Source organism: Tachyglossus aculeatus, chromosome 5, assembly GCF_015852505.1.
Source record: "Tachyglossus aculeatus isolate mTacAcu1 chromosome 5, mTacAcu1.pri, whole genome shotgun sequence".
In the NCBI taxonomy this organism is placed as follows: Eukaryota; Metazoa; Chordata; class Mammalia; order Monotremata; family Tachyglossidae; genus Tachyglossus; species Tachyglossus aculeatus.
This window is the reverse complement of record NC_052070.1, coordinates 9,485,909-9,512,744: the sequence shown is the minus strand read 5'-3', so window position 1 is coordinate 9,512,744 and position 26,836 is coordinate 9,485,909. Positions and strand designations below refer to the sequence as shown.

Genomic DNA, 26,836 nt, shown 5'->3' with positions numbered 1-26,836 from the left:
GACTAAGCGCTTGGGAAGTCCAAGTTGGCAACATCTAGAGACGGTCCCTACCCAACAGTGGGCTCACAGTCTAGAAGGGGGAGACAGAGAACAAAACAAAACACATTAACAAAATAAAATAAGAATATCTACAAATAAAATAGAGTAATAAATACTTACAAATATGTACAAAGAAATACGCACATGTCAGATATTCATTCATCCATTCAATCGAATTTATTGAGCGCTTACTGTGTGCAGAGCACTGGACTAAGCGCTTGGGAAGTACAAGTTGGCAACATATAGAGACTGTCCCGACCCAACAGCGGGCTCACAGTCTAGAAGGGGGAGACAGAGAACAAAACAAAACATATTAACAAAATAAAATAAATAGAATATGTACAAATAAATAGAGTAATAAATATGTACAAATACGTACAAATAAATACGCACATATCAGATATTCATTCATTCATTCAATCAAATTTATTGAGCGGGTTCTAATCCCGGCTCCGCCACTTGTCTGCTGTGTGACCTTGGGCAAATCACTTCACTTCTCTGGGCCTCAGTTACTTCGTCCGTAAAATGGGGATTAAAAGTATGAGACCCACATCAATCAATCAATCAATCAATCGTATTTATTGAGCGCTTACTATGTGCAGAGCACTGTACTAAGTGCTTGGGAAGTACAAGTTGGCAACATATAGAGACGGTTCCTACCCAACAGTGGGCTCACAGTCTAGAAGGGGGAGACAGAGAACAAAACCAAACATATTAACAAAATAAAATAAATAGAATAGATATGTACAAGTAAAATCAATCAATAAATAGAGTAATAAATATGTACAAACATCTATACGTATATACAGGTGCTGTGGGGAAGGAAAGGAGGTAAGACGGTGGGGATGGAGAGGGGGAGGAGGGGGAGAGGAAGGAGGGGTCTCAGTGTGGGAAGGCCTCCTGGAGGAGGTGAGCTCTCAGTAGGGCCTTGAAGAGAGGAAGAGAGCTAGATTGGCGGATGGACAGAGGGAGGGCATTCCGGGCCAGGGGGAGGACGTGGGCCGGGGGTCGATGGTGGGACAGGTGAGAACGAGGCCTAACGGTGAGGAGATTAGCGGCAGAGGAGCGGAGGGTGCGGGCTGGGCTGGACAAGGACAGAAGGGAGCGGAGGGAGGAGGGGGCCAGGGGATGGACAGCCTTGAAGCCCAGGGTGAGGAGTTTCTGCCTGATGCGTAGATTGATTGGTAGCCACTGGAGATTTTTGAGGAGGGGAGTAACATGCCCAGAGCGTTCCTGGACAAAGACAATCTGGGCAGAGACAATCCGGGCAGATTAACAAATACCATAATCATTATTATTATTATCTCCTACTACAACTCATGCTGCATGTTCCACTCTTGAAACACCAACCTGCCCTCTGTTCTTCGATCTTGCCTATACTGCCCATATTCTCCCTTGGGCCTGGAACTCACTACCTTTTCAATCAATCAATCAATCAATCATATTTATTGAGCGCTTACTATGTGCAGGGCACTGTACTAAGCGCTTGGGAAGTACAAATTGGCAACACATAGAGACAGTCCCTACCCAACAGTGGGCTCACAGTCTAAAAGGGGGAGACAGAGAACAGAACCAAACATACCAACAAAATAAAATAAATAGGATAGAAATGTACAAGTAAAATAAATAAATAAATAAATAAATAAATAGAGTAATAAATATGTACAACCATATATACATATATACAGGTGCTGTGGGGAAGGGAAGGAGGTAAGATGGGGGGATGGAGAGGGGGACGAGGGGGAGAGGAAGGAAGGGGATCAGTCTGGGAAGGCCTCCTGGAGGAGGTGAGCTCTCAGCAGGGCCTTGAAGGGAGGAAGAGAGCGAGCTTGGCGGATGGGCGGAGGGACTGGGGGCATTCCAGGCCCGGGGGAGGACGTGGGCCGGGGGTCGATGGCGGGACAGGCGAGAACGAGGCCTAACGGTGAGGAGATTAGCGGCGGAGGAGCAGAGGGTGTGGGCTGGGCTGGACAAGGACAGAAGGGACGTGAGGTAGGAGAGGGCCAGGGGATGGATGGATGGATGGACAGCCTGGAAGCCCAGGGGGAGGAGTTTCTGCCTGATGCGCAGATTGATTGGTAGCCACTGGAGATTTTTGAGGAGGGGAGTGATATGCCCAGAGCGTTTCTGGACAAAGACAATCCGGGCAGCGGCATGAAGTATGCCACATGCAACGACCTGATTACTTCCCCTCCCCACAGCACCTATATATATGTTTGTCCAGATTTATGGCTATTTATTTTACTTGTACATATTTACTATTCTATTTATTTTGTTAATGAGGTGCATCTAGCTTTATTTCTATTTATTTTGATGACTTGACACCTGTCCGCATGTTTTGTTGCCCGTTTCCCCTCTCTAGACCATGAGCCCGTTGTTGGGAAGGGACCGTCTCTATATGTTGCCAAATGGTACTTCCCAAGCGCTTAGTCCAGTGCTCTGCACACAGTAAGCGCTCAATAAATATGATTGAGTGAATGAATAATAATGATGGCATTTATTAAGCGCTTACTATGTGCAAAGCACCGTTCTAAGCGCTGGGGAGGTTCCAAGGTGATCAGGTTGTCCCACGGGGGGCTCACAGTCTTCATCCCCATTTTACAGAGGAGGGAACTGAGGCCCAGAGCAGTGAAGACTGTGAGCCCACTGTTGGGTAGGGACCGTCTGTATGTGTTGCCAACTTGTACTTTCCCAAGCGCTTAGTACAGTGCTCTGCACACAGTAAGCACTCAATAAATACAATTGATTGATTGATTGAAGTGACTTGCCCAAAGTCATCCAGCTGACAGTTAGCAGAGCTGTATTTGAACCCATGACCTCTGACTCCAAAGCCCGGGCTCTTTCCCGGAGAAGCAGCATGGTTCAATGGAAAGAGTCCGGGCTTAGGAGTCAGAGGTCATGGGTTCAAATCCCGGCTCCGCCACTTGTCAGCTGTGTGACTGTGGGCAAGTCACTTCACTTCTCTGGGCCTCAGTTCCCTCATCTGTAAAATGGGGATGAAGACTGTGAGCCCCCCCGTGGGACAACCTGATCACCTTGTAACCTCCCCAGCACTTAGAACAGTGCTTTGCACATAGTAAGCATTTAATAAATGCCATTTAATAAATGCCATTTCCCCTGAGACACATTGCTTCCACACTGTATCTACCCCAGCTTTTAGAGCAGTGCTTGGCACATAGTAAGTCCTTAACAAATACCATTATTATTATTATTATTATATGCTTAGTACAGTGCTCTGCACACAGTAAGCGCTCAATAAATACCATTCGTTGATTAATCGATGGCAGCTTTTTCACACTTGCCCCTCATTCGCCACCCAGACAGCCTCTTCCCAGGCTCCTGTTTGCCTCGCCTCACAATTAGACCATCATCATCATCATCAATCGTATTTATTGAGCGCTTACTGTGTGCAGAGCACTATACTAAGCGCTTGGGAAGTACAAATTGGCAACATATAGAGACAGTCCCTACCCAACAGTGGGCTCACAGTCTAAAAGGGGGAGACAGAGAACACTGGATCAGCCACCTCCTGCGTGACCTTGGGCAAGTCACCTTACTTTCCTGTGCCTCAGTTCCCTCATTTGTAAAATGGGGATTGGGACTGTGAGCTCCATGGGAGGCAGGGACTGCGTCCACCCTGATTTGCTCGTATCCACCCCAGCACTTAGTACAGTGCCTGGAACGTAGTGAGAGCTTAACAAATACCACAATTTTTTTTTAACTTCACTGGTCTCCCAACCTCCAGCTTCTCCCCCAATCAGTAGGCATCCAGTATGGTGGCCTCCCAGCCTCCAGCCTCTTCTCTTTCAGTAGCCACTCAATACAGTGGTCTCCCGGCCTTCAGCCTCTCCCCTTTGAGTAGACACCCAAATACAGTGGTCTCCCACCCTTCAGCTTCTCCCCTTTTCAGTAGGCATCCAATGCAGTGGTCCCCCAGCCTCCAGCCTCTCCCCTTTCAGTAAGGACCCAATACAGCGGTCTCCCACCCTTCAGCTTCTCCCCTTTTCAGTAGGCATCCAATACAGCTGTCCCCCGGCCTCCAGCCTCTCCCCTTTCAGTAGGCACCCACTACGGCGGTCCAGCCTCTCCCCTTTCAGTAAGCACCCAATACAGCGGTCTCCCACCCTTCCGCTTCTCCCCTTTTCAGTAGGCATCCAATACGGCGCTCTTCTGGCCTCCAGCCTCTCCCCTTTCAGTAGGCACCCACTACGGTGGTCCAGCCTCTCCCCTTTCAGTAGACACCCAATACAGTGGTCTCCCACCCTTCAGCTTCTCCCCTTTTCAGTAGGCACCCACGACGGCGGTCCCCCGGCCTCCAGCCTCTCCCCTTTCAGTAGGCACCCACTACGGTGGTCCAGCCTCTCCCCTTTTAGTAAGCACCCAATACAGTGGTCTCCCACCCTTCAGCTTCTCCCCTTTTCAGTAGGCATCCAATACAGCGGTCTCCCGGCTTCCAGCCTCTCCGCTTTCAGTAGGCATCCACTGCGGTGGTCCCCCGGCCTCCAGCCTCTCCTCTTTCAGTAAGCACCCAATACAGTGGTCTCCCACCCTTCAGCTTCTCCCCCTTTCAGTAGGCATCCAATACGGCGGTCCCCCAGCCTCCAGCCTCTCCCCTTTCAGTAGGCACCCACTATGGTGGTCCAGCCTCTCCCCTTTCAGTGAGCACCCAATACAGCAGTCGCCCACCCTTCAGCTTCTCCCCTCTCCAGTAGGCACCCACTACGGTGGTCCAGCCTCTCCCCTTTCAGTAAGCACCCAAAACAGCGGTCTCCCACCCTTCAGCTTCTCCCCTTTTCAGTAGGCACCCACTACGGTGGTCCAGCCTCTCCCTTTTCAGTAGGCACCCACTACGGTGGTCCAGCCTCTCCCTTTTCAGTAGGCACCCACTACGGTGGTACAGCCTCTCCCCTTTCAGTAGGCACCCACTACGGTGGTCCAGCCTCTCCCCTTTCAGTAGGCACCCACTACGGTGGTCCAGCCTCTCCCCTTTTCAGTAGGCACCCACTACGGTGGTCCAGCCTCTCCCCTTTCAGTAAGCACCCAATTCAGCAGTCTCCCATCCTTCAGCTTCTCCCCTTTCCAGTAGACACCCACTAAGGTGGTCCAGCCTCTCCCCTTTTCAGTAGGCACCCACTACGGTGGTCCAGCCTCTCCCCTTTCAGTAGACACCCAATACAGTGGACTCCCACCCTTCAGCTTCTCCCCTTTTCAGTAGGCACCCACAATGGTGGTCCAGCCTCTCCCCTACTCAGTAGGCACCCACTATGGTGGTCCAGCCTCTCCTCTTTCAGTGAGCACCCAATACAGCAGTCTCCCACCCTTCAGCTTCTCCCCTTTCCAGTAGGCACCCACTACGGTGGTCCAGCCTCTCCCCTTTCAGTGAGCACCCAATACAGCGGTCTCCCACCCTTCAGCTTCTCCCTTTTCCAGTAGGCACCCACTACGGTGGTCCAGCCTCTCCCCTTTCAGTAGGAACCCACTACGGTGATCCAGCCTCTCCTCTTTCAGTGAGCACCCAATACAGCGGTCTCCCACCCTTCAGCTTCTCCCCTTTCAGTAGGCACCCACTACGGAGGTCCAGCCTCTCCCCATTTCAGTAGGCACCCACTACGGTGGTCCAGCCTCTCCCCTTTCAGTAGGCACCCACTATGGAGGTCCAGCCTCTCCCCTTTCAGCAGGCACCCACTATGGTGGTCCAGCCTCTCCCCTTTCAGTGAGCACCCAATACAGCAGCCTCCCATCCTCCAGCCTCCCTCCCATTCAGTAGGCATCCAGTACGATGGTCTCCCAGCCTCCATCTCGGTCCAAGGAGCCCCCGGACTAAGACCTCCACCCCCGTTTGGTTCCCCGAGGGTCTCCCACGGGAGGCCGGCCCTGCGGCCGCGCGGCCCGGGCGCTCACCGGGCGGACTCTTTCCACTCCATCTGGTCGCCGTCGTGCTGCAGGGTGTCCATCTCCGTGAACAGGGTGGGGTTGGGGCCCTCATCCTCTTCCCCCAGGATGTTCCGAAGCCGCTCAGCAGCCGGGGACACTGAAAAGAGAGGCCGGGCGACGTCAAAATCTCCAAGGCAATTGGGGGGGTCAGATGGAGTGGGAAATAATAATAATAATCAATCAATCAATCAATCAATCGTATTTATTGAGCGCTTACTATGTGCAGAGCACTGTACTGAGCTCTTGGGAAGTCCAAGTTGGCAACATAGAGAGACAGTCCCTACCCAACAGTGGGCTCACAGTCTAAAAGGGGGAGACAGAGAACAAAACCAAACATACTAACAAAATAAAATAAATAGAATAGATATGTACAAATAAAATAAATAAATAGAGTAAAAGATATGTACAAACATATATCCATATAAACAGGTGCTGTGGGGAAGGGAAGGAGGTAAGATGGGGGAGATGGAGAGGGGGACGAGGGGGAGAGGAAGGAAGGGGCTCAGGGGCTCAGTCAACAATAATAATAATGTTGGTAGTTGCTAAGCACTTACTATGTGCCAAGCACTGTTCTAAGCGCTGGGGTAGATACAAGGCAATCAGGTTGTCCCGCGTGGGGCTCACGGTCATCATCCCCATTTTCCAGATGAGGGAACTGAGTGAGGCCCAGAGAAGTGAAGTGACTTGCCCAGAATCACCCAGCGGACAGGTGGCAGAGTCAGGATTTGAACCCACGACCTCTTGACTCCAAAGCCCGGGCTCTTTCCACTGAGCCACGCTGCTTCTCTGCCCATGGCGGAGGAGAAGACCCTCCCCACTCCCCCACCCCAGGGAGAGGGGAAGGGATCAATCATCCAGTCGGCCGCCGTATAGCGATAATTCGATTTATTTGGACGGTATTGACGCCTGTTGACTTATTTCGTTTTGCTGTCCGTCTCCCCCTTCTAGACCGTAAGCCCACTGTGGGGTAGGGACTGTCTCTATACGTTGCCAACTTGGACTTCCCAAGCGCTTAGTACAGTGCTCTGCCCGCAGTGAGCGCTCAATAAATAGGATTGAATGAATGAGAGCCACGGGGCCAGAGGATTATGGGTAGGGGGAGCAGGACCAGTTGGGAAACGATGAATGAATGGGGGGTGGGGTGGGAGTGGATTGTCTCTCTTTATTGCTGAATTGTACTTCCCAAGCGCTTAGTACAGTGCTCTGCCCGCAGTGAGCACTTAATAAATAGGATTGAATGAATGAGAGCCACGGGGCCGGAGGATAATGGGTAGGGGGAGCAGGACCAGCTGGGAAAAGATGAGTGAATGGGGACGGGGTGGGAGTGGATTGTCTCTCTTTATTGCTGAATTGTACTTCCCAAGCGCTTAGTACAGTGCTCTGCCCGCAGTGAGCGCTCAATAAATAGGATTGAATGAATGAGAGCCGCAGGGCCAGAGGATTATGAGTAGGGGGAGCAGGACCAGCTGGGAAAAGATGAGTGAATGGGGGCGGGGTGGGGGTGGGTTGTCTCTCTTTACTGCTGAATTGTACTTCCCAAGCGCTTAGTACAGTGCTCTGCCTGCAGTGAGCGCTCAATAAATAGGAGTGAATGAATGAGAGCCACAGGGCCAGAGGATATTGGGTAGGGGGAGCAGGACCAGCTGGGAAAAGATGAGTGAATGAGGGCGGGGTGGGGGTGGATTGTCTCTCTTTATTGCCGAATTGTACTTTCCAAGCGGTTAGTACAGTGCTGTGCCCGCAATAAGCGCTCAATAAATAGGATTGCATGAATGAGAGACACAGGGCCAGAGGATTATGGGTAGGGGGAGAAGGACCAGCTGGGAAATGATGAATGAATGGGAGCGGGGTGGGAGTGGATTGTCTCTCTTTATTGCTGAATTGTACTTTCCAAGCGTTTAGTACAGTGCTCTGCCCGCAGTGAGCGCTCAATAAATAGGATTGAATGAATGAGAGCCACAGGGCCAGAGGATTATGGGTAGGGGGAGCAGGACCAGCTGGGAAAAGATGAGTAAATGGGGGCGGGGTGGGGGTGGGTTGTCTCTCTTTATTGCTGAATTGTACTTCCCAAGCGCTTAGTACAGTGCCCTGCCCGCAGTGAGCGCTCAATAAATAGGATTGAATGAATGAGAGCCATGGGGCCGGAGGATTATGAGTAGGGGGAGCAGGACCAGCTGGGAAAAGATGAGCGAATGGGGGCAGAGTGGGAGTGGATTGTCTCTCTTTATTGCTGAATTGTATTTTCCAAGCGCTTAGTACAGTGCTCTGCCCCCAGTAAGAGCTCAATAAATAGGATTGAATAAATGAATGAATGAATGCAGCTGCCCAGGACTGGTATTCATTCAATCAGTCATTCGTTCGATCTTTCATTCATTCATTCAATCGTATTTATTGAGCGCTTACTGCGTGCAGAGCACTGTACTAAGCGCTTGGGAAGTACATATTTATTGAGCGCTTACTGCGTGCAGAGCACTGTACTATGCATTTGATAAGTACGTATTTATTGAGCACTTACTGTGGGCAAAGCACTGTACTAAGCGCTCGGGAGAGTACAATATGACAACAAACAGACACATTCCCTGCCCACAATGAGCTCACAGCACATCCAACCTGATTTCCTTCTAAATAATAATAAATAACTACGGTCTTTTTTAAGTGCTTACTATGTGCCAGGCACTGTACTAAGCGCCGGGGTGGATGCAAGCAAATGGGGTTGGACACAGTCCCTGTCCCACGTGGGGCAGACAGTCTCCATCCCCATTTGACAGATGAGGGAACTGAGACACCGAGGAAGTGAAATGACTTTCCCAAGGTCATACGTGGTTCCGTGGAAAGAGCCCGGGCTTTGGAGTCAGAGGTCATGGGTTCAAATCCCAGCTGTGTGACTTTGGGCAAGTCACTTAACTTCTCTGTGCCTCAGTTACCTCATCTGTGAAATAGGGATTAAGACTGCGAGCCCCCCATGGGACAAGCTGATCACCTTGTAACCTCCCCAGCGCTTAGAACAGTGCTTTGCACATAGTAAGCGCTTAATAAATGCCATTATTATTATTATACGGCAAGCACATGGTGGAGCAGGATTAGAACCCATGACCTTCTGAGTCCCAAGCCTGTGGTCTATCCACTATGCCACGCTGCTTCTCACTCCTGCTCTTAGTACAGTGCCTTGCACGTAGGGACTGTCTCTATATGTTGCCAACTTGTTCTTCCCAAGCGCTTAGTACAGTGCTCTGCACACAGTAAGCGCTCAATAAATACGATTGATTGATTGATTGCACGTAGTAAGCGCTGAGCAAATATCATCATGATATTTAAGTGATTAGTACAGTGCTCTGCACATAGTAAGTGCTCAATAAATATGATTGATGATCATAATTATTATTACAGGGGGAGGCAGACATTAATATCCACAAATAAATAAATTACAGAAATATACATATTCATTCATTTGTTCAATTGTATTTATTAAGCGCTCACTGTGTGCAGAGCACTGGACTAGAGAAGCAGCGTGGCTCAGTGGAAAGAGCAAGGGCTTTGCCAACTTGTAATTCCCAAGCGCTCAGTACAGTGCTCTGCACACAGTAAGTGCTCAATAAATATGACTGACTGAATGAATGGAGTCAGAGGTCATAGGTTCAAATCCCGTCTCCGCCAACTGTCAGCTGTGTGACTTTGGGCAAGTCACGTCACTTCTCTGGGCCTCAGTTCCCTCATCTGGAAAATGGGGATTAAAGACTGTGAGCCCCTTGTGGGACAAGCTGATCACCTTGTAACCTCCCCAGCGCTTAGAACAGTGCTTTGCACATAGTAAGCGCTTAATAAATGCCATTTATTATTATTACTAAGTGATTGGGAAGTACATATGTGCCTTGGGAATGGTTTCGGGCCTCTGGTTCAGGGGGTTCCCCTTCAGTCCGTCTCTTCTTTTTTAATGGCATTCGTTAAGCGCTTACTATGTGTCAAACACTGTCCTAAGCGCCGAGATAGATATAGGTTAATTAGTTTGGCCACAGTCCCTGTCCCGCAAGGGGCTCAACAGTTTAAGTAGGAGGGACTACAAGAGAACTGAGGCATGGAGACGTCAAGTTCATTCATTCATTCATTCCATCGTATTTATTGAGCGCTTACTGTGTGCAGAGCACTGTACTAAGCGCTTGGGAAGTCCAAGTTGGCGACATATATAGGCGGTCCCTACCCAACAATGGGCTCACAGTCTAGAAGGGGGAGACAGACAACAGAACAAAACATTTGTTGGTGGGAGGTCGTGGCTCAGTGGAAAGAGCCCGGCCTTTGGAGTCAGAGGTCATGGGTTCAAATCCCGGCTCCGCCACTCGTCAGCTGTGTGTCTTTGGGCAAGTCACTTCACATCTCTGGGCCTCAGTGACCTCATCTGTAAAATGGGGATTAAGACTGTGAGCCCCCCGTGTGACAACCTGAACACCTTGCAACCTCCCCAGTGCTTAGAACAGTGCTTTGCACATAGTAAGCGCTTAATAAATGCCATTATTATTATTATGAGTTCTAATCCTGACTCTGCCACTTGCCTGCTGTGGCAAGTCGCTTCACTTTTCTGGGCCTCAGTTCCCTCATCTGGAAAATGGGGATTCAGAGTGTGAGTCCCACGTGGGAAAAGGGACTGTGTCCAACTCAATTTGCTTGCTTGAGAAGCAGCGTGGCTCAATGGAAAGAGCATGGGCTTGGGAGTCAGAGGTCATGGGTTCAAATCCCGCCTCCCCCAACTGTCAGCTGTGTGACTTTGGGCAAGTCACTTCACTTCTCTGGGCCTCAGTGACCTCATCTGGAAAATGGGGATTAAAAAAACTGTGAGCCCCCCATGGGACAATCTGATCACCTTGTAACCTCCCCAGTGCTTAGAACAGTGCTTTGCACATGGTAAGCGCTTAATAAATACCATTATTATCATTATTATTCTCTGGGCCTCAGTTACCTCATCTGTAAAATGGGGATAATAATAAATAATAAACAATGATGGCATTTGTTAAGCGCTTACTATGTGCAAATCACTGTTCTAAGTGCTAGGGAGGATACATGGTGATCAGGTTGTCCCACGGGGAGCTCACAGTCTTCATCCCCATTTTACAGATGAGGGAACTGAGGCCCAGAGAAGTGAGGTGACCTGCCCAAAGTCTCACAGCTGACAAGTGGCGGAGCCGGGATTTGAACCCATGACCTCTGACTCCAAAGCCCGGGCTCTTTCCACTGAGCCACGCTGCTTCTTATTAAGCATTAAGGGGGGATTAAGAGTGTGAGCCCCACGTGGGACAACCTGATCACCTTGTATCCTCTCCAGCGCTGAGAACAGTGCTTTGCACATAGTAAGCGCTTAACAAATTCATTCATTCATTCATTCATTCATTCAATCGTATTTATTGAGCGCTTACTGTGAGCAGAGCACTGTACTAAGCGCTTGGGAAGTACAAGTTGGCAACATATAGAGACGGTCAATCAATCAATCAATCGTATTTATTGAGTGCTTACTGTGTGCAGAGCACTGTACTAAGCGCTTGGGAAGTACAAGTTGGCAACATCTAGAGACAGTCCCTACCCAACAGTGGGCTCACAGTCTAGAAGCGGGAGACAGAGAACAAAACAAAACACATTAACAAAATAAAATAAATAGAATAGATCTGTACAAGTAAAATAACTAGATAAATAAATAGAGTAATAAATCTGTACAAACATATATCCATATATACAGGTGCTGTGGGGAAGGGAAGGAGTTAAGATGGGGGGATGGAGGTGGGGGGGGTCCCTACCCAACAGTGGGCTCACAGTCTAGAAACAATGCCATCATTACTATTATTATTATTATTGTTGTATCCACCCCAGTGCTTAGCACTGTGTCTGGAACATAGTAAGTGCCTAACAAATACCATTATTATTATTATTATTATTAACATTTTTAGAACCCTGGTCCTTTGATTCCTCAGTCCTGGCTGCTTTTCCAGTTGGCCATGCTGCTTTTCGTCTGACACAGAGTCCCTGCCTGGCCCTCCAGGCCCCCAGACCCCCCAGACCCTCGACCCAATGTTGTCTCAGCTCCACAACATTGCCAAGATCCGCCCTTTCCTCTCCATCCAAACCGCTCCCCTGCTCATTCAAGCTCTCATCCTATCCCGTCTGGACTACTGCATCAGCCTTCTCTCTGATCTCCCATCCTCGTGTCTCTCTCCACTTCAATCCATACTTCATGCTGCTGTCCGGATTATCTTTGTCCAGAAATGCTCTGGGCATGTTACTCCCCTCCTCAAAAATCTCCAGTGGCTACCAATCAATCTGCACATCAGGCAGAAACTCCTCACCCTGGGCTTCCAGGCTGTCCATCCCCTGGCCCCCTCCTACCTCACCTCCCTTCTCTCCTTCTCCAGCCCAGCCCGCACCCTCCGCTCCTCCACCGCTGACCTCCTCCCCGTACCTCGCTCTCGCCTGTCCCACCATCGACCCCCGGCCCACGTCATCCCCCGGGCCTGGAATGCCCTCCCTCTGCCCATCCGCCGCGCTAGCTCTCTTCCTCCCTTCAAGGCCCTGCTGAGAGCTCACCTCCTCCAGGAGGCCTTCCCAGACTGAGCCCCTTCCTTCCTCTCCCCCTCGTCCCCCTCTCCAACCCCCCATCTTACCTCCTTCCCTTCCCCACAGCACCTGTATATATGTATATATGTTTGTACATATTTTTCTTACTCTATTTATTTATTTATTTATTTTATTTGTACATATCTATTCTATTTATTTTATTTTGTTAGTATGTTTGGTTTTGTTCTCTGTCTCCCCCTTTTAGACTGTGAGCCCACTGTTGGGTAGGGACTGTCTCTATATGTTGCCAATTTGTACTTCCCAAGCACTTAGTACAGTGCTCTGCACATAGTAAGCACTCAATAAATACGATTGATGATGATGATGATGATGACCCCCCAGTCCCCCCAACCCCCAGTCCAAGGATGAGGAAGCCCTGCTAGGAATGAGTGTTAGCCGCCAAATCTAACCCTGTGTCGGCCCAAGTCCGCCCCATCCCCACATCCCATCCTCACATCCCATCCCCACATCCCACCCGGCACGTCGGGCTTCACCAGGCCCCTCTCCTGCTTGATCTCCCTAAGAGAAGCCCACCAACCCACTTCTGAGGGGCCAGGGAGAGGGTCCAGGGCTGAGCCTCCGCGCAATTTCAGTGGCAGGTTGGGTTAGCTGGATTTTGGTCCTGGAGACAGAGACAGAGAGGGAAAGAGGGAGCGAGAGACAGATAGATAGAAAAAGAGATAGGGAAGAGAGAGACTGATAGAGAGGGAGAGAGAGACAGACAGGGACAGAGAGAGAAGAGGAGAGAGGGAGAGAGGACAAGGACAGAGAAGGAAAGAGAAAGACAGAAACAGAGATGGAGAGGGAAGAGAGAGACAGATAGTGAGGGAGATAGAGACAGAAAGACAGAGAGAGAGACAGATGGAGGGGTAAAGAGAGAGACAGAGAGGGAGAGAGAGACAGACAGGGACAGAAAGAGAGGGAGAGACAAGGACAGAGAGGGGAAAAGAGAGCAAGAGAAAGAGAGACACAGAGATGGAGAGGGAAGAGAGAGACAGATAGAGAGGGAGAGAGAGAGACAGGGACAGAGAGGGAAAGAGAGAGACAGAGAGAGAGGGAGAGAGAGAGAGACAGGGCAGAGAGAGCAGAGAGAGAGGGACAGAGAGACCGGGACAGAGACGGAAAGAGAAAGAAAGACAGAAACGGAGATGGAGAGGGAAGAGACAGACAGATAGAGAGGGAGAGAGAGACAGAAAGACAGAGAGAGAGACAGAGATGGAGGGGGAAAGAGAAAGGCAGAGAGGGAGAGAGAGACAGACAGGGACAGAGAGAGAAGAGAGAGAGGGAGAGACAAGGACAGATGGGAAAAGAGAGCAAGAGAAAGACAGACAGAAACAGAGATGGAGAGGGAAGAGAGAGACAGATAGAGAGGGAGAGAGAGACACAGGGACAGAGAGGGAGAGAGACAGAGAGAGACAGAGATGGAGGGGTAAAGAGAGAGACAGATAGAGAGGGAGAGAGAGAGAGAGACAGGGACAGAGAGGGAAAGAGAGAGACAGATAGAGAGGGAGAGACAGACAGACAGGGCAGAGAGAGCAGAGAGAGAGAGGGACAGAGAGACCGGGACAGAGAAGGAAAGAGAAAGACAGACAGAAACAGAGATGGAGAGGGAAGAGAGAGACAGACAGAGAGGGAGGGAGAGAGAGAAAGACAGAGAGAGACAGAGATGGAGGGGTAAAGAGAGGGAGAGAGAGAGATAGACAGGGACAGAGAGAGAAGAGAGAGAGGGAGAGACAAGGACAGAGAGGGAAAAAGAGAGCAAGAGAAAGAGACAGAAACAGAGATGGAGAGTGAAGAGAGAGACAGATAGAGAGGGAGAGTGAGAGACAGGGACAGAGAGGGAAAGAGAGAGACAGAGAGAGACAGAGATGGAGGCATAAAGAGAGAGACAGATAGAGAGGGAGAGAGAGACAGATGGGGCAGAGACAGCAGAGAGAGAGGGACAGAGAGACCGGGACAGAGAAGGAAAGAGAAAGACAGACAGAAACAGAGATGGAGAGGGAAGAGAGAGACAGAAAGACAGAGAGAGACAGAGATGGAGGGGTAAAGAGAGAGACGGAGAGGGAGAGAGAGACAGACAGAGACAGAGAGAGAAGAGAGAGAGGGAGAGACAAGGACAGAGAGGGAAAAAGAGAGCAAGAGAGACAGAAACAGAGATGGAGAGGGAAGGGAGAGACAGAAAGGGAGAGAGAGAGAGAGGGACAGAGAGGGAAAGAGAGAGACAGAGAGAGACAGAGATGGAGGGGTAAAGAGAGAGACAGATAGAGAGGGAGAGAGAGACAGATGGGGCAGAGACAGCAGAGAGAGAGGGACAGAGAGACCAGAACAGAGAAGGAAAGGGAAAGACAGACAGAAACAGAGATGGAGAGGGAAGAGAGAGACAGATAGAGAGGGAAGAGAGAGACAGAAAGACAGAGAGAGACAGAGATGGAGGGGTAAAGAGAGAGACAGAGAGGGAGAGAGACAGACAGGGATAGAGAGAGAATAGAGAGAGGGAGAGACAAAGACAGAGAGGGGAAAAGAGAGCAAGAGAAAGACAGACAGAAACAGAGATGGAGATGGAAGCGAGAGACAGACAGGGAGAGAGAGAGACAGGGACAGAGAGGGAAAGAGAGAGACAGAGATGGAGGGGTAAAGAGAGAGACAGATAGAGAGAGAGACAGACAGAGACAGAGAGAGAAGAGAGAGAGGGAGAGACAAGGACAGAGGGGGAAAAGAGAGCATGAGAAAGACAGAAACAGAGATGGAGAGGGAAGAGAGAGACAGCTAGAGAGAGAGAGAGACAGAGAGGGAAAGAGAGAGACAGAGAGAGACAGAGAGAGACAGAGATCGAGGGGTAAAGAGAGAGACAGATAGAGAGGGAGAGAGAGACAGATGGAGCAGAGAGAGCAGAGAGAGAGGGACAGAGAGACCGGGACAGAGAAGGAAAGAGAAAGACAGAAACAGAGATCAATCAATCAATCAATCAATCACATTTATTGAGCACTTACTTTGTGCAGAGCACTGTACTAAGCGCTTGGGAAGTACAAGTTGGCAACATATAGAGACAGTCCCTACCCAACAGTGGGCTCACAGTCTAAAAGATGGAGAGGGAAGAGAGAGATAGACGGGGCAGAGAGAGCAGAGAGAGAGGGAGAGAGAGACCGGGACAGAGAAGGAAAGAGAGAGCAAGAGAAAGACAGAAACAGAGATGGAGAGGGAAGAGAGAGACAGACAGACAGAGAGAGACGGAGATGGAGGGGTAGAGAGGCAGATGGGGAGAGAGAGACAGACTGGGACAGAGAGGAGAGAGAGGGAGAGAGAGACCAGGACAGAGAAGGAAAACGAAAGACAGACAGAAACAGAGATGGAGAGGGAAGAGAGAGACAGATAGAGAGGGAGAGACAGAAAGACAGAGAGAGAGACAGAGAAGGAGGGGTAAAGAGAGAGACAGAGAGGGAGAGAGAGACAGACAGGGACAGAGAGAGAAGAGAGAGAGAGGGAGAGACAAGGACAGAGAGGGAATGAGAGCAAGAGAAAGACAGGCAGAAACAGAGCTGAGCCTCTGCGCAATTTCAGTGGCAGGAGACAGAGACAGAGAGGGAAAGAGAGAGCGAGAGAAAGAAATAGAGATAGAAAGGGAAGAGAGAGACAGAGAGGAAGAGAGAGAGACAGGGACAGAGAGGGAAAGAGAGAGACAGAGAGAGACAGAGATGGATGGGTAAAGAGAGAGACAGAGAGGGAGGGAGAGAGAGACGGGGCAGAGAGAGCAGAGAGAGAGGGAGAGAGAGACCGGGACAGAGAAGGAAAAAGAGAGCAAGAAAAAGACAGAAACAGAGATAGAGAGGGAAGAGAGTGACAGAAAGACAGAGAGAGACAGAAATGGAGGGGTAAAGAGAGACAGATAGAGAGGGAGAGAGAGACAGACAGGAACAGAGAGAGAAGAGAGAGGGAGAGACAAGGACAGAGAGGGAAAAAGAGAGCAAGAGAAAGACAGACAGAAACAGAGATGGAGAGGGAAGAGAGAGATAGGGAGAGAGAGACAGACAGGGACAGAGAAGGAAAGAGAGAGACAGACAGGGATAGAGAGACAGAAGCAGACAGAGAGGGAGAGAGCCAAGAAAGACAGCGAGAGATGGAGAGGAAAAGAGAGAGACAGAGAGGGAGAGAGACAGACAGGGATAGAGAGAGACAGGGAGAGAGACAGGGACAGAGAGGGAAAGAGACAGTGAGAGAGAGAGAGAGAGAGAGAGAGAGAGAGAGAGAGAGAGAGAGAGAGAGAGAGAGAGAGAGACATACAGGGACAGAGAAACAGAAGCAGACAGAGAGGGAGAGAGAGCCAAGAAAGACAAAGACAGATATGGAGAGGGAGAGAGAGCCAGATAGAGATGGAAGCAGCATGGCTTAGTGGAAAGAGCATGGGCTTGGGAGTCAGAGGGCATGGGTTCTAATCCTAGCTCTGCCACTTATCAGCTATGTGACTTTGGGAGAATCACTTCACTTCTCCGTGCCTCAGTTACCTCATCTGTAAAATGAGGATTAAGACTGTAAGCCCCATGTGGGGCAACTTGATTACCCTGTATCTCCTCCAGTGCTTAGAACAGTGCTTGGCACATAGTAAGCGCTTAACAAATACCATCATCATTATATCATTATTATGGAGAGACAGACAGGGACAGAGAGAGGGAGAGAGAGAGAGACAAGGACAGAGAGGGAAAGAGAGAGACAGAGAGAGAGGGAGAGAGAGACAGGGAGAGAGAGAGACAGACAGGGTGGAGAGACAGAAGCAGACAGAGAGGGAGAGAGCCAAGAAATACAGCGAGAGACAGAGATGGAGAGGGAAAGAGAGAGACAAATAGAGAGAGAGAGAGAGAGAGAGAGAGAGAGATGGGGGGTGAGAGAGACAGGGACAGAGAGGCAAAGAGAGTGGGAGAGAGATCCAGAAAGACAGAGACAGAGAAAGAGAGGGAATGAGAGAGCAAGAGAGACAGAGAGGGAAAGAGAGTGTCTTTCTGGATCTCTCTCCCACTCTCTTTGCCTCTCTGTCCCTCTCTGTCTCTCTCTCTCTCTTTATCTGTCTCTCTCTTTCCCTCTCCATCTCTGTCTCTTGCTGTCTTTCTTGGATCTCTCCCTCTCTGTCTGCTTCTGTCTTTCCATCCCTGTCTGTCTTCTCTCTCTCCTTGTCTCTCTCTCCCTCTCAGTCCCTCCCTCTCTCTCTCTCTCTCTCTCTCTCTCTCTCTCTCTCTCTCTCCCCCTCCCTCTCTCTGTCCCCGTCTGTCTCTCCATAATAATAAGCACTATGAAGGCAGGGAGTGTATCTAGTAACTCTACTATACCTTCCCAAACGCTCAATATAGTGCTCTGCTCTATATCGCAAGCTCCTTAAGAGTAGAGTTGCATCTACTATATTATACTCTCCCGAACGGTTAGCCCGGTGCTCAATAAAGACCTTTGATTGACTGAACTGGAGGAAAGGAGGGGGAAGGTCAGCTGAAGAGAACCTGCCGGATCAAGGGGGGGCAGGGAAGTGGCGTGGATCCCGGTTGCCTTGGCAACGTCTGGGGCCGTAGGGTGCCGGATTCTAATCCAAGACTCTCCCACGACTTGACCGTGTGACCTTGGGCAAGAGCTGGGCCTTGGGGGGACCTGGCCCTGGTCCAGGTGGGGGCTGGCCGGTGGGATGGGCCTAGGGGTCGCCCCGAAACTCGGGGGGCGAGGATCAGTGCCGTGCAGCACGTGGCGAGCTGATAGAGAGGCCCTCGCCTCTCCTCCCCGCGGCCCAGGTTAGGGGATCAGGGGAGCCCCCCGACCCCCCAGTCGCAGCCGGTTGCCCCCCACCAGTACCTGCTCCCAGAAGTAGCCGGACACCGCGGTCTCCCGGGGCCGACGGGGACGCCGCCCCCGTCCCCAGCTCCAAGGTCACCTCCGGGCCTCCACCGCCGGGCCTCAAGGTCACCACCGGCTGCGTCCCCCTCCCCGGGCCCCGGACCCCCTGAAGCGGGTGGCCGGGCGGGCGGGCCTGGCGCCCTTCCAGTCCACCCCGGGGGCAGCCGGGCTCAGGGCCTCTGGATGGGGGCGGCAGGGCTCGGCCGCCCGCTAGGCCCGGTCCGGCCGCGGACCCCGGGGACGAGGCGCTGAGCGACGGGGGCGGAGGTGGCGACGGCAGGGTGGGATCTCTGAAGGACCGGGCAGGGCCGCTTCATCCTCTCCGTGCCAACCCTGCAGGCCTCTGTGCCCCTTCCCCAAGGGGGGTCCGGGCTGGGACCACCTCCCCGCCGGTGCCCCGGAGGTCAGCGCGTGGGCCGGGAGCTGGACGGGCCTGCTCGTGGTCCCCGGGCCTTGTCCCGTTCCCTCGCCAATGCTGGCCACCACCGGACTGGTGGGTGGGAAGGCCGGGGCCAGGGCTACCCGGGTGTCGGGGCGGGGCTCAGCGGGCACCGGAATGCCGTGTGGCAGCAAATAATCTCCTCCAAGAGCCGCCGGCGAGGCCGCTGGACACTCCTCCAGCCCCTAACTGGGAGTCAGGCCCCCCTCACTTCCGGAAAATGATAATAATAATAATACAGATCATAATAATAACGGTATTTCTTAAGCCCTTTCTAGGCGCCAAGGTTTCTAGGTTCATTCATGCATTCATTCAGTAGTATTTATTGAGCGCTTACTGTGTGCAGAGCACTGTTCTAAGTGCTTGGGAGAGTACAATACAACACGAAGCGGAAGAGAACAATAAGAGAAGCAGCGTGGCTCAGTGGAAAGAGCCCGGGCTTTCATAATAATAACGGTATTTCTTAAGCCCTTTCTAGGTGCCAAGGTTTCTAGGTTCATTCATGCATTCATTCAGTAGTATTTATTGAGCGCTTACTGTGTGCAGAGCACTGTTCTAAGTGCTTGGGAGAGTACAATACAACACTAAGCGGAAGAGAACAATAAGAGAAGCAGCGTGGCTCAGTGGAAAGAGCCCGGGCTTTCATAATAATAACGGTATTTCTTAAGCCCTTTCTAGGTGCCAAGGTTTCTAGGTTCAGTCATGCATTCATTCAGTAGTATTTATTGAGCGCTTACTGTGTGCAGAGCACTGTTCTAAGTGCTTGGGAGAGTACAATACAACACTAAGCGGAAGAGAACAATAAGAGAAGCAGCGTGGCTCGGTGGAAAGAGCCCGGGCTTTCATAATAATAACGGTATTTCTTAAGCCCTTTCTAGGTGCCAAGGTTTCTAGGTTCAGTCATGCATTCATTCAGTAGTATTTATTGAGCGCTTACTGTGTGCAGAGCACTGTTCTAAGTGCTTGGGAGAGTACAATACAACAATAAGCGGAAGAGAACAATAAGAGAAGCAGCGTGGCTCAGTGGAAAGAGCCCGGGCTTGGGAGCCAGAGGTCGTGGGTTCTAGTCCCGGCTCTGCCACGTATCTGCTGTGTGATCCTGGGCAAGTCAGTTGACTTCTCTGAGCCTCATCTGTAAAATGGGGATGAAGACTGTGAGCCCCACTTGGGACAACCTGATTACCTTGTATTCCCCCTAGCACTTAGAATAGTGCTTAACAAATGCCATCATTATTATTATTATTATTACGTGGGACAGCCTGATCACCTTGTATCCCCCCCAGTGCTTAGAACAGTGCATGGGTTCCAGGTCATGGGGTCAAATCCTGCCCTGCCAATTGTCAGCTGTGTGACTCTGGGCAAGTCGCTTAACTTCTCTGGGCCTCAGTTACCTCATCTGTAAAATGGGGATGAAGACTGTGAGCTCCCTGTGGGACAACGGATCACCTTGTAACCTCCCCAGCACTTAGAACAGTGCTTTGCACATAGCAAGTGCTTAACAAATGTCATTATTATTATTATTATTATTACGTGGGACAACCTGATCACCTTGTATCCCCCCCAGTGCTTAGAACAGTGCTTCGCACATAGTAAGCGCTTAACAAATGCCATCATTATTAATAAGCAGACACATTCCCTGCCCACAAAACAGAGGGACACTGTTCTAGAGAAGCAGCGTGGCTCAGTGGAAAAGAGCAAGGACTTTGGAGTCGGAGGTCATGGGTTCAAGTTCCGCCCCCCCAGTTGTCAGCTGTGTGACTCTGGGCAAGTCGCTTAACTTCTCTGGGCCTCAGTTACCTCATCTGTAAAATGGGGATGAAGACTGTGAGCCCCCTGTGGGACAACGGATCACCTTGTAACCTCCCCAGCACTTAGAACAGTGCTTTGCACATAGCAAGTGCTTAACAAATGTCATATTATTATTATTATTATTAATATTATTACGTGGGACAACCTGATCACCTTGTATCACCCCCAGCGCTTAGAACAGTGCTTCGCACATAGTAAGCGCTTAACAAATGCCATCATTATTAATAAGCAGACACATTCCCTGCCCACAACCAGAGGGACACTGTTCTAGAGAAGCAGCCTGGCTCAGTGGAAAAGAGCACGGACTTTGGAGTCGGAGGTCATGGGTTCAAGTTCCGCCCTGCCAATTGTCGGCTGTGTGACTCTGGGCAAGTCGCTTAACTTCTCTGGGCCTCAGTTACCTCATCTGTAAAATGGGGATGAAGACTGTGAGCCCCCCGTGGGACAATCGATCACCTTGTAACCTCCTCAGTGCTTAGAACAGTGCTTCGCACATAGTAAGCGCTCAACAAATGCAATCATTATTAATAAACAGACACATTCCCTGCCCACAACCAGAAGGACACTGTTCTAAGTACTGGGGTGGATACAAGCCAATCGGGTTGGACACAGTCCCTGTCCCACCTGGGGCTCACAGTCTTATTCCCCATTTTACAGATGAGGGAACTGAGGCCCCAAGAAGTGAGGAGACTGGCCCAAGGTCACACAGCAGACACGTGGCCTAGTCAGGATTAGAACCCAGATCCTCTTGACTTCTAAGCCTGTGCTCTTCCCACTAGGTCAGGCCAAGTTGCCGGCTTTACCCCCGCACCATGAGGGTAGCCCCCTCAAGCCTGCGAGAAACAGTGTGGCCTAGTGTGGCCACACTGTGTGGTCAATTTATTTTATTTTGTTAGTATGTTTGGTTTTGTTGTCTGTCTCCCCCTTTTAGACTGTGAGCCCACTGTTGGGTAGGGACTGTCTCTATATGTTGCCAACTTGTACTTCCCAAGCGCTTAGTACAGTGCTCTGCACCCAGTAAGCGCTCAATAAATACGATTGCTGATGATGATGATAGTGGATAGAGCCCGGCCCTGAGAATCAGAGTCAGAAGTCCTAATCCCGGCTCTGCCACTTGCCTGCCGGGTGACCTTGGGCAAGTCACTTCACTTCTCTGGGCCTCAGTTCCCTCATCTATGAAATGGCGATTAAGACTATGAGCCCTATGTGGGATAGTGACTAAGGTCAACTTGATTTATCTTGTATCCATTCATTCATTCAATCGTATTTATTGGGCGCTTTCTGTGTGCAGAGCACTGTACTGAGCGCCTGGGAAGTACAAGTCGGCACCGGGTAGGGACGGTCCCTACCCAATAACGGGCTCACAGTCTAGAAGGGGGAGACAGACGACGGAACAAAACATGGAGACAGGTATCAAAATCGTCAGAACAAATAGAATCAAAGCTAGATGCGCATCATTAACAAAATAAATAGTAAATATGTGCAAGTAATATATAGAGAAATAAATCTGTACAAATATATATGCAGGTGTTGTGGGGAGGGCAAGGAGGTAGGGTGGGGGGGGATGAGGAGGAGGAGAGGAAAAAAGGGCTGAATCTGGGAAGGCCTCCTGGAGGAGGTGAGTGCTCAGTAGGGCTTTGACCCCAGCGCTTCGATCAGCGCCTGGCATATAGTAAGCACTTAACAAATACCTCAGTTATTATTATTTTGGAGTGCAATACCACCCCACTGTCCCCCAGTTCACTCTCTGGGGAGCTCAGGTGGCCTTCCCAGGGCCGGAGGGTGGGCAGGGGATGGGAGCAGGGAAGCCCCCAGATTTCCCGGCCATTGTCACTGGGTAGCTCAGAAAGGAAAAGGATTTAACTAATAATAATAATAATAATGGTATTTGTTAAGTGCTTACTATGTGCAAAGCACTGTTCTAAGCGCTGGGGGGGATACAAGGTGATCAGGTTGTCCCAAGTGGGGCTCACAGTCTCCATCCCCATTCCGTGGCTCAGTGGAAAGAGCCCGGGCTTTGGAGTCAGAGGTCATGGGTTCGAATCCTGCTCCGCCACATGTCTGCTGTGTGACCTTGGGCAAGTCACTTAACTTGTCTGAGCCTCAGTTACCTCATCTGTAAAATGGGGATTAAGACTGTGAGCCCCATGTGGGACAACTTGATCACCTTGTATCCCCCCAGTGCTTAGAACAGTGCTCTGCACATAGTAAGTGCTTAATAAATGCCATTATTATTATTATTATTATTATTTACAGATGAGGGAACTGAGGCCCAGAGAACTGTAGTGACTTGCCCGAAGTCACACACTTGATGATTGGCGGAGTTGGGATTTGAACCCATGACCTCTGACTCCAAAGCCCGGGCTCTTTCCACTGAGCCACGCTGCTGCTCCGTGGCCAGTGGAAACTATTCATTCATTCATTCATTCAATCGTATTTGTTGAGCGCTTACCCTGTGCAGAGCACTGGACTAAGCACTTGGGAAGTACAATTTGGCAACATCTAGAGAAGGTCCCTACCCAACAGCGGGCTCACAGTCTAGAAGGGGGAGACAGACAACAAAGCAAAACATATTAGCAGAATAAAATAGATAGAATAAATATGTACAAATAAAATAAATAAATAAACTAGTAATAATGGCATATGGCATAATGGCATAATAATAATAATGGCATTTATTAAGCACTCACTATGTGCAAAGCACTGTTCTAAGCAGTGGGGAGGTTACAAGGTGATCAGGTTGTCCCACGGGGGGCTCACGGTCTTAATCCCCATTTTACAGATGAGGTAACTGAGGCGCAGAGAATAATAATAATAATAATGATGGCATTTATTAAGCTCTTACTATGTGCAAAGCACTGTTCTCAGCGCTGGGGAGGTTACAAGGTGATCAGGTTGGCCCACGGGGGGCTCACAGTCTTAGTCCCCATTTTACAGATGAGGTAACTGAGGCGCAGAGAATAATAATAATAATAATGATGACATTTATTAAGCGCTTACTATGTGCAAAGCACTGTTCTAAGCCCTGGGGAGGTTACAAGGTGATCAGGTTGTCCCACGGGGGGCTTACAGACTTAATCCCCATTTTACAGATGAGGTAACTGAGGCACAGAGAAGTGAAGTGACTTGCCCAAAGTCACCCAGCTGACAGTTGGTGGAGCTGGGATTTGAACCCTTGACCTCTGACTCCAAAGCCCGGGCTCTTTTTACTGAGCCACGCTGCTTCTCCACGCTGTAAGATCTAGTGGAGGCTAATCGCGGTCTGAAGTGACTTGGGGGGCTCTTCTGGCCAGGATTTGGGGCTGAAATATTCCTACAGGTGGGATTAGTCAAGGGACCTCAGGGTTTTATTCATTCGATCATATTTATTGAGCACTTACTGTGTGCAGAGCACTGTACTAAGCGCTTGGAAAGTACAGTTCAGCAATAAAGAGAGACAATCCCTGCCCACACCTAGAAGTGGGGAGACGCACATCAAAGAAGCAGCGTGGCTCAGTGGAAAGAGCCCGGGCTTTGGAGTCAGAGGTCATGGGTTCAAATCCTGGCTCCACCAACTGTCAGCTGTGTGACTTTGGGCAAGTCATTTAACTTCTTTGGGCCTCAGTGACCTCATCTGCAAAATGGGGATGAAGACTGGGAGCCCCCCGTGGGACAACCTGATCACCTTGTAACCTCCCTAGTGCTTAGAACAGTGCTTGGCACGTAGTAAGCGCTTAATAAATGTCATCATTATTTCTTATTACTGTGTGCAGAGCACTGTACTAAACGCTTGGAAAGTGCAGTTCAGCAATAAAGAGAGACAATCCCCACCCATACCTGGTTTTCAGTCTAGAAGGGGGGAGACAGACGTCAAAAGAGCCCACTGTTGGGTAGGGACCGTCTCTACATGTTGCCAACTTGTACATCCCAAGCGCTTAGTACAGGCCCTACTGAGAGCTCACCTCCTCCAGGAGGCCTTCCCAGACTGAGCCCCTCCTTCCTCTCCCCCTCATCCCCCTCTCCGTTCCCCCCGTCTTACCTCCTTCCCTTCCCCACAGCACCTGTATATATGGATATATATTTGTACATATTTATTACTCTATCATCATCATCATCAATCGTATTTATTGAGTGCTTACTATGTGCAGAGCACTGTACTAAGCGCTTGGGAAGTACAAATTGGCAACATATAGAGACAGTCCCTACCCTTGTACATATATATTCTATTTATTTTATTTTGTTAATAGGTTGGGTTCTGTTCTCTGCCTCCCCCTTCTAGACTGTGAGCCCACTGTTGGGTCGGGACTGTCTCTAGATGTTGCCAACTTGTACTTCCCAAGCACTCAGTACAGTGCTCTGCACACAGTAAGCGCTCGCAGCATGGCTCAGTGGAAAGAGCCCGGGCTTTGGAGTCAGAGGTCATGGGTTCAAATCCCGGCTCCGCCCCTTGTCAGCTGGGTGACTTTGGGCATGTCACTTCACTTCTCTGGGCCTCAGTTCCCTCATCTGTAAAATGGGGATTAAGACTGCGAGCCCCCCGTGGGACAACCTGATCGCTTTGTAAACTCCTCAGCGCTTAGAACAGTGCTTTGCGCATAGTAAGCGCTTAATAAATGTCATTAAGAAAATAAAAAAATAAGTACGATTGATTGATCGATTGCTCTGCACACAGTAAGTGCTCAATAAATACGGTTGAATGAATGACAACAAATCAACGGGCATCGTTATAAGAAATCCGGGCTTTGTTAATGGACTCTCAACGATTTCCAAAATCCTCTCAGGAGGGAGGCCCGGAAGAGTGTGGGGCAAGAAGGACTTAACTACGCTCCGCTGATCAGGGGAAGCGCGGAGGTTCCTGGTTGTCCGTGGAGACATTTTTCCGGACAATGAACTCGTTCCTTTCCCATTACATGTTACTGGGATGGGCATGTTACTCCCCTCCTCAAAAATCTCCTTCCCTTCCCCACAGCACCTGTATATATGTATATATGTTTGTACATATTTATTACTCTATTTATTTATTTATTTATTTTACTTGTACATACCTATTCTATTTATTTTATTTTGTTAGTATGTTTGGTTTTGTTCTCTCTCACCCCCTTTTAGACTGTGAGCCCACTGTTGAGTAGGGACCGTCTCTAGGTGTTGCCAACTTGGACTTCCCAAGCGCTTAGTACAGTGCTCTGCACACAGTAAGCGCTCAATAAATATGATTAATAATGATATATGTATATATGTTTGTACATATTTATTACTCTATTTTACTTGTACATATCTATTCTATTTATTTTATTTTGTTAGTAGGTTTGGTTTTGTTGTCTGTCTCCCCCTTTTAGACTGTGAGCCCACTGTTGGGTAGGGACCGTCTCTATATGTTGCCAACTTGGACTTCCCAAGCGCTTAGTCCAGTGCTCTGCACACAGTAAGCACTCAATAAATATGATTGATGATGATATATGTATATATGCTTGTACATATTTATTACTCTATTTATTTTACTTGTACATATCTATTCTATTTATTTTATTTTGTTAGTATGTTTGGTTTTGTTCTCTGTCTCCCCCTTTTAGACTGTGAGCCCACTGGTGGGTAGGGACTGTCTCTAGATGTTGCCAACTTGGACTTCCCAAGCGCTTAGTACAGTGCTCTGCACACAGTAAGCGCTCAATAAATACGATTGATGATGATATATGTATATATGTTTGTACATATTTATTACTCTATTTTACATGTACATATCTATTCTATTTATTTTATTTTGTTAGTATGTTTGGTTTTGTTGTCTGTCTCCCCTTTTTGGACTGTGAGCCCGCTGTTGGGTAGGGACTGTCTCTAGATGTTGCCAACTTGGACTTCCCAAGCGCTTAGTACAGTGCTCTGCACACAGTAAGCTCTCAATAAATACGGTTGATTGATTGATTTATTGATTACATCCTGGCCCACACACGTCGCTCCCCTAACACCTTCCCTTTCTTAAAATCTCATCTCCTCCAGGAAGTCTTCCCTGACTTAAGCCCTCCCTTCCTCTCCCCCTTCTAGACTGTGAGCCCACTGTTGGGTAGGGACTGTCTCTATATGTTGCCAACTTGTACTTCCCAAGCGCTTAGTACAGTGCTCTACACACAGTAAGCACTCAATAAATACGATTGATTGATTGATTGATTTCCTCTTCTCCCACTC

At 49.6% G+C, this 26,836-nt stretch overlaps 1 protein-coding gene across 1 annotated transcript in view; it reads right to left on the bottom strand.

The window, feature by feature from the left end:
- Positions 1-26,836, bottom strand: part of SLC4A5 (solute carrier family 4 member 5) — a 222,869-nt gene that overhangs the window by 175,702 nt on the left and 20,331 nt on the right. The window contains exon 2 of the mRNA XM_038746335.1: positions 5,941-6,070. Coding sequence (XP_038602263.1) covers positions 5,941-6,070 — 130 coding nt within the window. The remainder of the gene's footprint in view (positions 1-5,940; positions 6,071-26,836) is intronic.